Below are 12,118 nucleotides of genomic sequence, written 5' to 3'. Positions count from 1 at the left end.
CTGTAGTTGATCTGTCTGTGAGTTTATAAGATCAAACATTGATTTGCTAGAGGTTTAGTTGTTATTGGCTTTTTACTTTTCCAATGCCACCCTTTTCTCTTTTTGATGCTTCTTGCTAGATTTTAAAAACTCATAAAGCTGAAAAATGTTTTATCTTTTGTCTTGAAAGCTGAAACTCATCTGCCCTTTGACTGCAATACCTTAATATTGCTCTGAGTTTATAGCTTTAAAGCATTTAAAGAAAGCGCTCTATTAAATACAGCCACGACTTTGTATGAGGATCCATGTACATTTGTTGCTGTAGCAGTTTGGACACATTCAATGTGTTACAGGTCTTTCAGGGATCCACACTTATGATATCGGTGTGTGTGTGTGTTGAGAAAAGAAAAGACAAAGTCTACGTCTCCGTCCCAGCAAAACACTTTATTATCCCCCCACCGGATGCGGTGGGTGACATCGATTAAAACGTAGCGCTGGGAGCCGAAGCAGGACAGATGAGTCACCCGCGTCTAAAAAACACGCTGCGTAATCACAGGCCGGCAGCTTTAATTAGCATGGGTGCTGCTAAGCTACCAGTCAAAGCCAATAAATGTAAGTCATGTTTAGCTATTAAACCTAATAGCAGTAACGCTTTAGCCCCAGGGTTTCATTTGGAGCATAAATCCTTTTTCTGGCAGAAAGAGTGAAGACAGCACTCGCACCTTAACACAATCCACCAATTATATGAAATAAAGATTACAGTGCAAACATAAAGCCGTTTGAAAGCCACAGGACTGAGATAAGACACACGATGCCCTGGGAGGGGCAAGTTAGTGCTGGCTGTTTTTTTCTAATGTGACACGATTGAAATTGTAATAAACAGCAGAATTTAACTAAATATTTATTTTATTACCAAAAGAACAAAATGCTGCACAGGGACTGCTTGTAAGACTGATCGAGTTGTGACTCAAACTCAGTAATTTGTTTTAAGAGGTGATTTCAAACATAATTCATACACGCTAGTGTGCATGCATCATTTTAACCCGTGTGACCTGCTTATCTACATGCCTGTCAGCTTTCTGTAATCCAACTACAAAACACCAGTGTTTCTGATGTAGGACTAAAGTTATGCATCTCTTTTTTTCTGGTTTATAGATGCAAAACCCGCTAAGTGCGTCTGACATGTTTTCTTGTTAATTAGCATTTTTAAATTAGACTCTTACGGATTCAGACAACAATCCAATATTTCTAAATAGCCTGAAGCCCGGATTTAGCAGATTTGAAGCTGAAGTATTTGATGAATGTGTATAGTACAGGTCAAAAACATTAAGTTAATATCATTATCTAATTTGTTGATGGAGGTGGCCAGTGACGACTTTTTCGAGGGCGGATGATATGAAACTCATCAAAGCGTATTTAGCCCGTCATGTGTGTGGCTTGTCATATTAAAATATGTGTTTGGCGCATCATGGGAACCTATGTATATCTTGCACCAAACACATATTTTGACATGACAAACCACACGACACTCCAAACACGTATTTTTTAATTTGCGCCACTCGGAAGAGAAGTCACCAGCCGCCACTGGAGGTGCACTGAAAAAAATGACTTTCTTACTAAAGCAATAAGCCTCAAGAAGCAGTGGGTTACCAGTGCATTTTAAATAAAACCCCCTTAGCTGTTATAAAATGTACTGTAACACCACTGCTTCGCGGGGCTTATTGCTTTTATAAAACGGGTACATCATATGCATAGCATGATTTCATAAAATAAAACACAGCGAATAAGTTGTAATTTTATTATTACAAATATAACTCTTCCGCCAAACAAAGTAATTCCTCAGAATCAAGTGTGGCAGTGGATAATAGCGAAAATATTGATTTGAAGTAGAAACTCCTCAGAGAACGTTTTCTCTTCATTGACGAGATGACTCAACAATATTTATTGACATTAATCTGGATATCGCCATTAATTGTGCAATTGTAGAAAAATATGATTAAAGACTGTGGTGTGTATTTTCATAAATCATTATGTAGCAAAGTGGTGCAGTGATACTTATGTAATGCGGTCTGAACCGTGTGGTTACCGGGGTATTTTATCACCGCTTAGAACGCGTTTTAACCAATCAGAATGAAGGACCAGAACGGGCCGTTTTATAATTAGTATTTTTGTCTTGTTTTTAATAAAAATATTTAAAAATTATTAAATTAAGATTATTTTCTTTATCTAGGAAAATCTTGAAATAAGTTTACTTTTTTCATAAACACTTACTTCAAGAATTTTTTTCTTATATCATTGGCAGATTTTTTTGCTTGTTTTAAGAACAAATTCGCATGAATTATATATTTTTTATCATTTTGCCTGGGTCATTTTGCTCATCAAGAAAATACATCTTAATTTAAGAATATTTAGATATTTTTACTGAAAACAAGACAAAACTATGAAGTAAGAAAGTCATTTTTTGCAGTGTGGCATTTAGAAGCTTTTGCATATAAACTCCTCATACAATATGTACAAGAATGCAGCAGCAAGTGGCACACGATCGGTGTCTCTCTCTTTTCTCCAGCTCTATTTTGTCATTTTGATAAGAATCATAAAATAAACAGTCACAACAAGCTAGATCTGTACGTGCATGCTTATGATGTCTATACTGTAAATGTTCAGCACAGCAGGAAAGCCCGGATATTAGAGTTCTATAATGCACTTGTAATGTGACTGCATGCTTATGTGCATGGATTTGTGTGTGTTTTTATCTATTTTCTATAATGTGAATGTTAACAGATCTTCTGTGTTATGTTCACACAAGCTGTGTTTCTGTATTTAAAACCAGTTGGAGCCCAAAGGAGAGGAGGTGTCTCAAAACAAATTTGAAGTAGTTCAAACATGTCCGTCTCATGCTTACTAGACCAACAACTTAAAATAAGCATGAATGAATATAAGGAGACGTCACGTGTAAACGAGAACAATGTTTAGCTTTAAACCCATTCAACTTTGTTTTTTAATGGCTATAATTTGTTGATAGTAATAGAAACTTTAAAATGTAATATAATAAACCAACAATGTTCATACTCTGCAAGAAATATCATATTTTTCCAAGTAAAATCCATCTCTGCAACCTTAGTGACCAAAAGCGTATTTATCCGAAATGTTGTGTGTGCTTTCTGTACAGGTGCTAATCCTCCTCGGCCTGGAGGTTTCCCCGGTGCCAACAGTCCGGGACCCGTGGCGGACCTGTACGGCCCCAGCAGTCAGGACTCAGCTGTGGGAAATTACATCAGTGCTGCCAGCCCTCAACCGGGCTCCGGGTTCAATCACAGTATTGCGGTAAGCAACGCTCTGTCAATCACCCTGTTCTTATTCTAAACCAAGTCACGTCTAAAGTACAGAGACAGTTGACAATTCATTACATTTATTTTCAACCCAGCGTTGGGTCAAAAGCGACAACTCAGCTGTTTAGTTAAATTAACCTAGAAAATATTTGAAGAGTTTCGTTGCAAAGCAAGATAATTTTTGTCAAAACATGTTTATTATTGTGTTATCATGTTATTATTTTGTTTTATGGTGCTACTTAGCTGTATTTTTTAAGCTATGAATGTTTAAATCAAAACAAACAAACTGCAGTTGAATTGTTATTAATTGTAATGCACAACCAAAAAACGAGATTCTGAAAAAGTTATCTCGTTTGCAATGAAACTCTTCATTTATAGACGGTTTCATCGGATGCATGTGCGTTCTGGCGGTAACGCATTTGGTCGGAACTTTACTTCCGGTTTCTGTTTGTTTAATGATCTGATTAGTAGCTAAAATGAACCCTAGAACAAATACCTAGCCGAAAATAAAAAATGTTTTGGTTTCCGAAAGACAAGGGGAGATGGCGAACATGAATCAGCGCTATGTGAAGGGAGGTTTGGCAGTCAGTTTACATTGTATACATTATAGTACACATTTTACATAGCAACGTTAGCTCGATTTATATTTCATAGCTAAAGCGTATCAAAAACAACACTATGGTAATCTACTTATTATTTATTTTGCTTATTATAAAAAATAATAAAAATACTTTAAAAGGACTTTGTTGTTATTGATTCTTAGCGGAGTTTACCGGAAGTTATGTGTGTCCTACGAAAGCCGTTTGTTTATGTTGTTATGGCTGAAACCGTCTATATTTGACCCAACAATGGTTTAAAACAACCCAGCATAGGTTAAAGTACAACCCAATGGCCTGGATTCGTCGCTTTTTGACCCATAGACTTTAAAAAAAGATGGACGATGCCCGTTCGCTCTCTTCCATTGGTGAAACGTGAAGCCGCCAGTGTCCCGATACGGCGCTGACATCTTGGGGTCTTGAGTCTGCGCAGTAGCGATTTGGGACCAGTCCTGCGCAGTAGTGAGCAGGAAGTAAAGCCGCGAAATCAAAGCCCCACCCTTGCAGAATTCGCATATCACAGCTGTAAATCATGACGTCACACCACCGTTTTTATTAACTAACTAAAACAAACTTATTTTAAAAAACAAACACTTGAATTTACATCAGCGTGATAAAAACTACAGTAAAAGACAGAAACCAGCTTCGGAAAAAAGATAATTGAAGTGTAATTAAATTGTTTAGTTGGTCTCAAGTCCCATTGAATAACATGGGGGAGGCGGAGTTTATGACCTATACTGGGAACAGTCACTGGGGGCCGATCGAGCCGTTTTGGCTTCACTTTTCAGGGCTTGGTTTGACCCAACGCTGGGCTGAAAAGAATCCAGCATTTTTTCCGAGTGTAATTTCGTTTCCTCCCCCTTAAATTTTAATTATATGCACGATCCACTAAAAAGTCAAATTCTGATAGGCTGTCAGTTTTTCTTCCGAGCTGAAGTCTTGATAATGAATAGCAGAGGAATTAGTTTCATTCTACACGTTCACAAATCCACCGTCGAGTCACGAGCCTCCGTAAGACTGACAGTTCACTCGTCACTGATGTTTTGTTTGGGGAATAAAACATCACAAACAGTTTAGAGAAAGTGAAAAGCTTCCACGCTTGAAAAATGAGCAAATTGTCAAAATCAGATGTCCCTGTAACTAGCAGATGCTCTGACACCTTCTCCAAACAAAAGCCTTGCTTTGCACAAAACTCGCTTTAATTGGCTTTTGGTGGGGAGCTGGCGGATTCTGTCTGCAGATGTCACAGACGTCAGGTTGCGGCTCGGTGTCGGCGCGGATCTCAATTTGAAGAAGAAAGCATTTATAATGAGATGCCAAATTGAAATGAAATTATTCAGTCTGTTCTCGTAAACAAGCACCGATTTCTATGTATGCATGTGTTTGCAGCAAACGCTACAGTTTGTACGTTAAAGATTTTTATACAGTAGGTAATGATTCATGTGGTGTATATATATATAAGCATTTATACGTCTTAAATGTAAAAGAACGATTTGTTGATCCTCCCGCAGCCGTTCATTTTCACACAAATTGTCATTGATGGCAGGAATATTAACTGCTGGTTGGAAAGCAAAGTTGATCTTTTATACTTCATTGCCGCCTCCTGGCATCTAAATAAAACCTGTCACTGCATGAATTCATAACTTTATTCACCGACATTAGCTCAGTTCTGAGCGAGTGCCATTTTGTGCCGTGCGATTAAATCTAAATTTAGCGCAAGTTAGTTCGGCTGGCCTGATAGATGTGTGCGGGTAGCTCTCGATGTCTCGGTGCAGAACATTAACACGGGAAATGACGCAGAACTAAAATGCTCGTCTCCATTTATTTTGATGACACGTGTCACCAGTTCAACTCCTACTGGAACCTCCCTACGCTCTTTCTCTCTCTCGCTCTCAAACTTGTCTTGTAGTATCAACACATGTCTTAAGAAATGAAATAAAAGTTTTAAAGCCACAATTTTCAATTGAGGAAACATGGAAGAAAAGCCAATATAAACTACAGAAAGCCTTTCCTTCCTGTCCTTTACCGCGCCTGCTCGGACTGACTTTGATTTATTCCTATGGATTAGACAGATCCGCTCCTGCCATGCACACAATAGGCCGATGACAGGCCCGATAAGCAGCTGTGTTTCTCAGAACGGCTTGTTGACAGTTTGCCGTTTTGCCCTCTAAATCAGCCCTGTGGGTTTGTGAGTTCACAAACTGAGTCAGACAATGGTCAGGATTTATTTATTCAGCTCTGATCAGCTCCACAGAAGAAGGATCAGGCTTAATGCTTTTCTTCTGCTTTCTTACTGTTGCTTTGGCTATAGTTGTATTTCTGCTGCATTAATGTTTGCCAATATGGTGCCCAAAGGGGTGAATTCAGTCATAAAGCTGCACAGGATGTGTCAGGTCTATACATTATCAGGTACTTTTTCTATGATTGGCAGGTCTGGTAGTGTTGGTAAAGATATATGTGAACAGTAGTAGGGCTGTCAAAATGGCTGAATAAGTACATTCGAAATTTGTCCTTGAAAAATAATAAAATTCGAATTATATTCGAATTATAAAGACCTACTTTATCTTGGAGAAAATACTCCTAAAAGCCCACAAGAGGGCGCAGCACAAAGCCCCAATAATATAAACAAATCATGCACGGCATATTTTTGGTTAAAACGAATGTTATAAACACTAATAAATTAAAGATAATTTCTTAAATTCATATGCAAAGGAACAAAAGTGCACATAGATATCTGGAAGTGCAAAATGCCAGCGTGTGTAGGCTATTAACACAAACATTGTCAAGAAACTATCCATGTATACATTTACAAATTATTTTATTTACCATACATTAATAAAAAATTTTTTTTTAAATTACAGAGCCTCAGTCAATACAGAACACAACGCGTTGTCTAAATGAAATCAAAATTAACCAGTATATTTGTGCACCTGTAAATGTACAAAACGAATGCCATACATAGACAATGCATATTAATATAGGCCATTTTATATAATATATAAGTAGATAAATTTACGTGTTTCTAATAAAGTATGAAAACGAATGAATCTTTATTTAAGCCAAAATAAGTGGGAAAGATCATTAGTCATTTCAATTTTGTCAAGCTTAAACGCTATTCACAACAACTTATATTATATTTTGTGTGTTCCTTGGTTGAAAATATGTAGAAATATATGCGAGTAATAAAGTACAGAACAGAAATGTTTAACTTACGCGCAGAGCAAAGCCGTTAATAAAACAGACTCTCCGTAATTAACATAGAGGACGTGCTGAAACAGTCGAGTTGGCAGATGATCATCATGTTTATATTTCACGCAGATAATGTTGATGAAAAACTTGCATATCAAATGTCCAGGTGAAAGTCAAGTTTCCAGTCAGTTATAAAAATAAAGCCACCGCGGCGTTACATTGCAACTCTCTCATATGCGGTGTGATTTCAATGTTCAGTCAATGTAAAGACGCATTGACGCGCGTCTGGAGGTTTTCCGGCGCGAATGAGGCATTTAGCGCGGCACGTTACACGCTAACGTTATTCGCGCGTCTAGCTTGCGCGACTGGCGCAAATTGAGCGTTGCCGCGGAAAACGCGCGAGTTGAAAAATTTGATCTTTGATGGAAAAACGCGCTGTGTTAATCAATCAGGATCTTGCTCTAGTAGTGATGTGATTACAGGAAGCGAGCGGAGTCGCAGAAGCCCCTCCCATCACGCAAATTTCCGCATGAATACGCACAACCGGCGCAACGTCATAGAATGTCTCTGAACAGGTTCACGCCCACTTTTGGGGGAAAACAAACTAGACCTCCCATTGACTTCCATACAAAATAGCGGAATAAAGCAACGTTCGTACACACCCGGCAGGCATAAATAACTAAAGAAATCACTCAGATTAAACATGACGAGTAATTATCTGTCCACCCTGCCTGCCATTGAGCGCGAAAGATACATTAACACATTTAATTTGGTCATTATAAAAATCATGTCTCTTTCATTCTTACAGCGTCAAATTTGAGTAATAACGCTTCCCATTGGCCAGAGGTGTTTTACCCGGATATTTACTTGTATCTCATTGGGTCAACAGGGAAGACAGTAAATGATTTTACTTCGTATTTGAAAGTTACTTCGTATTTATAAATCATGTCTTTATATTTAGAGTACTGAGTAAACTTTTCCCTCCAGCCATACAACTAACTGGCTTAGCGATATTTCCAGCAATCACGTGATGGCGTTGTTACACAAACTTGACGCTGTGAGAATGAAAGGGACATGTTTTTATATTGACCAAATGAAATGTGTTAATGTATCTTTTGCGTTCTATAGTAGGCAGGGTGGACAGAAAAATACTCGACATGTTTAATCTGAGTGATTTCATAAGTTAATTACGCCTGCCGGCTGTGTACAAACGTTGCTTTGTTCCGCTATTTTGTATGGAAGTCAATGGGAAGTCTGATTTGTTTTCCCCCAAAAAGGGCGGTGACGAAATTTACAGTCAAGTTCCCGGATGTGCCGGTAGTCCGTATGTCTCGATGACTAGAATTTTTACGCGCGAATGAAGCGCGTAAACTCAAAATGTTCAAGCGGCAAACTAGACAGAGTAGATGTGAATTTGATGCCTAAAACGCTGCTGGTGTGAACCCACGGTAAGGAAGATATTTTAAGAAATGTTTGTCTTTCAGCACCATTGACTTCCATAGTATAGTTTTTTCTTACTATAGAAAGTCAATGGTGCTCCTGTTTTCTGCTTTCTTTGTGTTGAACAAAACAAAGACAGTTTGTAACAGCTTGAGCAAATGATGACAGAAGTTTCATTTTTGGGTGAACATAGGGTTACAAAGTTAAATAATGGCTGTTTAAAGAGGTGCTCGTTCACTGAAAAGAGAAGTGTGAATTTTTTAGCTGCTTAAATAATTCTGTTTATCAGATTAATGATGATTATCAAGATTATTTCTGTGTTTTTTCAGGGCCCTTTGATTGCAACTGCATTTACAAATGGATACCACTGAAAGCTAACCAGAGGTGCGGCACCACCTCATTTGAGGTATTGTGTCTATCATTACATTTTAATATAGCCATTTCTGCCGTTCTATTCAGTATCTAATGTCAAGTATTTGATCGATTTGTTGAAGGTAATTTATGTGATTTCCTCTTCACCAGAGATCATCTGCAGGCTCTTGGACAATGGCCGAAGCCTCTGACTGGTTTGTGTACAGTTGATGTCATAAGACTTCAAGCACTACAGGTTCTGATTGGTGAAAGGATGAGGGGGTGGAACCAAATAAAACGGAGAAGAAAACATCTCAGAACGCATCACAACTGCTGTAACCATAACTCCGCCCCCTACCATCACTGCAGGACTCCTCCCCATTTCTCATGGTTTTTATTCTGTCTGCTTTTTAAAATTACTTTGGCTTTTAGCAGAGAAATGTACTTAGATGAGTAAAGATATTGCAATTATGTTATAAAACTCATTCACTTTTTGGCTTGTTTTCTCTGTCACCGATTGATGTAAGAATCAGATTATTCGCTAACAAACACGCGCACACATGATCCGACCCCACGGCGTTCAACATCTTCAAAAAGAAAACGACTAAATCTTAGTAGCTGTTTTTAATTCTTGTGAAGTCTCATTGTTGATCATAATGACCTATTTTTGGGCAATACAGAGGGAGAGGACTCCAATATTTTTATGGTCCTTTTTATATATACATATATAAATATATCTATCTATCTGTGTTGTTGTTGTCATTTAGAAAAAAAAGAAAAGAGTATACTGTAACTTTTTTTTTTTTCAAATGAAAAACATTGTGGTTTCAAATATAAGAGAAAGAAATGTAAATACACTTCACGTCATACAGTACAGCATATTTTTCTGACATATACTTCAGGGTGCAAGAAAAAGATGATTTCTCATTTTACAGGTGTATACCAGCATATTCCCATACACAACGAGCTTCAGATTATACAAACTCAATCGGTTATCATTTGCCGTGGAGTTTCCAAACTCCCATCCAAAGCACACCGTGTGTCGTGATCAACAAAAGGACTTGACATTTTTCTGTGTTCTGCACATTCTGACACTTTTATACTCCTGAGAAGAAAAAAAAAACTTATGATGTTGTCTGTTGTTGTTAATGTTGTCTAACAGAGGAAATTCCTCTTGATTTTGGAACCTATTGTGGACTTTGTGAACAAAAGCGGTCTATTGCTTTTTTGGCTGAAGAAAGCGAGCATTTTTATGAACCATACCTCAGACCTGTGAGATATAATTTATTCGGCGAGCGAGCAAAAGGTGTACAGAGAAAGCTTTGCACTGTGTACTACTAAAGAACAACGCTTTTCTCTTTGCACACGCTAGCTGTCACGAGTGACCTTACGGAAATTTGACGTATGAAAAATCAGCTTTTACTTTTCTGCCGCTGGCATCCGGGATGCAGGGCGAGAAAAAGCCAAACTATTAGCGCTCAGATTTCATTTAGAGGACATAGCCAACGTTTTATCCGAAATATTGACGTATTTTAATATACAGCCAACAAAAATGTTGATCTGAGGAGACCTGAGCTGCTGTTTTGATTTCTTTTACGTTGTTTAAGTGCTGGTTTAGGCGTATATAAAATGCAGATTTTTATTGTTAATGATCTCATATGTATATTCTGATGTAAATGTGTCTTTTTTCCTCCTGCAGATACTGTAAACCGTTTCGTTTCATGAATTCTGTTTTATTTGGTGTAGTCGGGATGGTCTGAGGCACACATGCTAAACACTGAAGCCTCTTAAAGATCAAGTCACGTAATAATATTTAAACAAACGAAAGGAACGGAATGAGCGACGAAAACTGTTGTAATGTTCAAATGTTAAAGAAAAATGTAATATTAAAAAAAGGAAACAAAAGATATTGGTTCATTGTTTTTTGTCTTGATTGAGGCTATTTTGGGGCTTTTGGTGCACATTTACAGTTAAATGTAGCAAAACAAAACACTTCCCCCAGGAGTTGACTTCAGTACAAGCCTTTAACAAAATACATTTGAAGCAATTTAAAGGCAAAATCTTTTTTTAATAATTAAGGAGATATTTTGTTTTTGCAGTATTTAACTCGCTCTTATCGCATGTAGATACAGTAAATAATTGTGAATTATACAGTTGTTAATCTATTTATTTTATTAGTTTAATATCTGAATCGGTTCCTTCAGTTAAATGTACTTTTTAAACCAATTTAGTGCTTGAAAATATTTGTGTTTATAGTAACTGTATGTGCTTGTGTTATGAGCTAAGGTGATGAAGGACAGTGTATAATTTTGTCAGACATTTAGCAGAAGTCACTGAATTCTTATCTGAACTCAAATGATCAGCGTGTCTGTGTCCGGCGCCGGTTCATTAATGCAATAAACTACACAAATGTTTGTAATAAAGTAAATTAAGGGAAGACATTTAAGGCTGCGTTATATTGCACACAAAATAACTTAAGGTTGTTAGGCACGATATGGTAACTATGTAGAAGTATTAGGGACAGATTTTCATAAAAACATTAAGTGAATTCATTGAGCATCATTTATAAACAAATATTTTCTCTATGGCTACCAAGCAGTGATCCACAGTAATTACACTGAAAAAAATTATTCATTCAATTTACTCTGCTTTTTTTTTTAGGTAAGTGGTCGCAATACATTTATTTAAGCTACATTTAAACAAACGTTTTTTGTTTTGTTTTTCTATTTTTTTTTTTAATGTAGCTTAAATAAATTTATTGCGACCACTTACCTTAAATTAAACCTTAAGTAAATTGAATAAATAATTTTTTTTCAGTGTAGCACACAGTAACACATCATAGCTATTACAATATCATGGCTGTATAATGCTGTATTTAGACTCAGTATAAGAGTTAAGATTCAAAACCCTAAGTGCGTTTGACATGCTTTTTTTAATTAGCTTTTTAATCAGATTTTTAATGGATTCTGCCAACAAACTGGCATTTCTGAATGGCCTGAGGCTGGGATTAAGCAGATTTGAAGCAAAAGTATTTAATAAATGTATGCACCGAGAGCATTCGGTTAATGGTTCAGTGACAAAACGGTTTGGCAAGATGAGAAATACATTTTTTTAAACTTGTTTTAAAAGCATGCATCAGGTTTATTTCAATGCACATAGTGTATTTTGGTTAATTTTATGCAATAAAAAAATTACATTTGCACCATTTTTATGAAAGTTAAGACTGAATGGATT

General features: G+C 36.9%; 1 protein-coding gene across 7 annotated transcripts in view; it reads left to right on the top strand.

Moving 5' to 3' along the window:
* The window catches only part of msi2a (musashi RNA-binding protein 2a), a 197,485-nt gene extending 186,694 nt beyond the window's left edge, over nt 1-10,791 (top strand). For all 7 annotated transcript variants that reach the window (XM_065260714.2, XM_065260674.2, XM_065260724.2 and 4 more), the window contains 3 exons: nt 3,149-3,303; nt 8,863-8,939; nt 9,056-10,791. In XM_065260714.2, the coding sequence (XP_065116786.1) occupies nt 3,149-3,303; nt 8,863-8,904 (197 nt within the window). In that variant the 3' untranslated portion in view covers nt 8,905-8,939; nt 9,056-10,791. The remainder of the gene's footprint in view (nt 1-3,148; nt 3,304-8,862; nt 8,940-9,055) is intronic.
* The last annotated feature ends 1,327 nt before the right edge of the window (nt 10,792-12,118 follow it).

This window comes from Paramisgurnus dabryanus, chromosome 10, assembly GCF_030506205.2.
Source record: "Paramisgurnus dabryanus chromosome 10, PD_genome_1.1, whole genome shotgun sequence".
NCBI classification, from domain to species: Eukaryota; Metazoa; Chordata; class Actinopteri; order Cypriniformes; family Cobitidae; genus Paramisgurnus; species Paramisgurnus dabryanus.
Note: the sequence above shows the minus strand (reverse complement) of the source record. Positions and strands in the feature narration are given on the sequence as shown.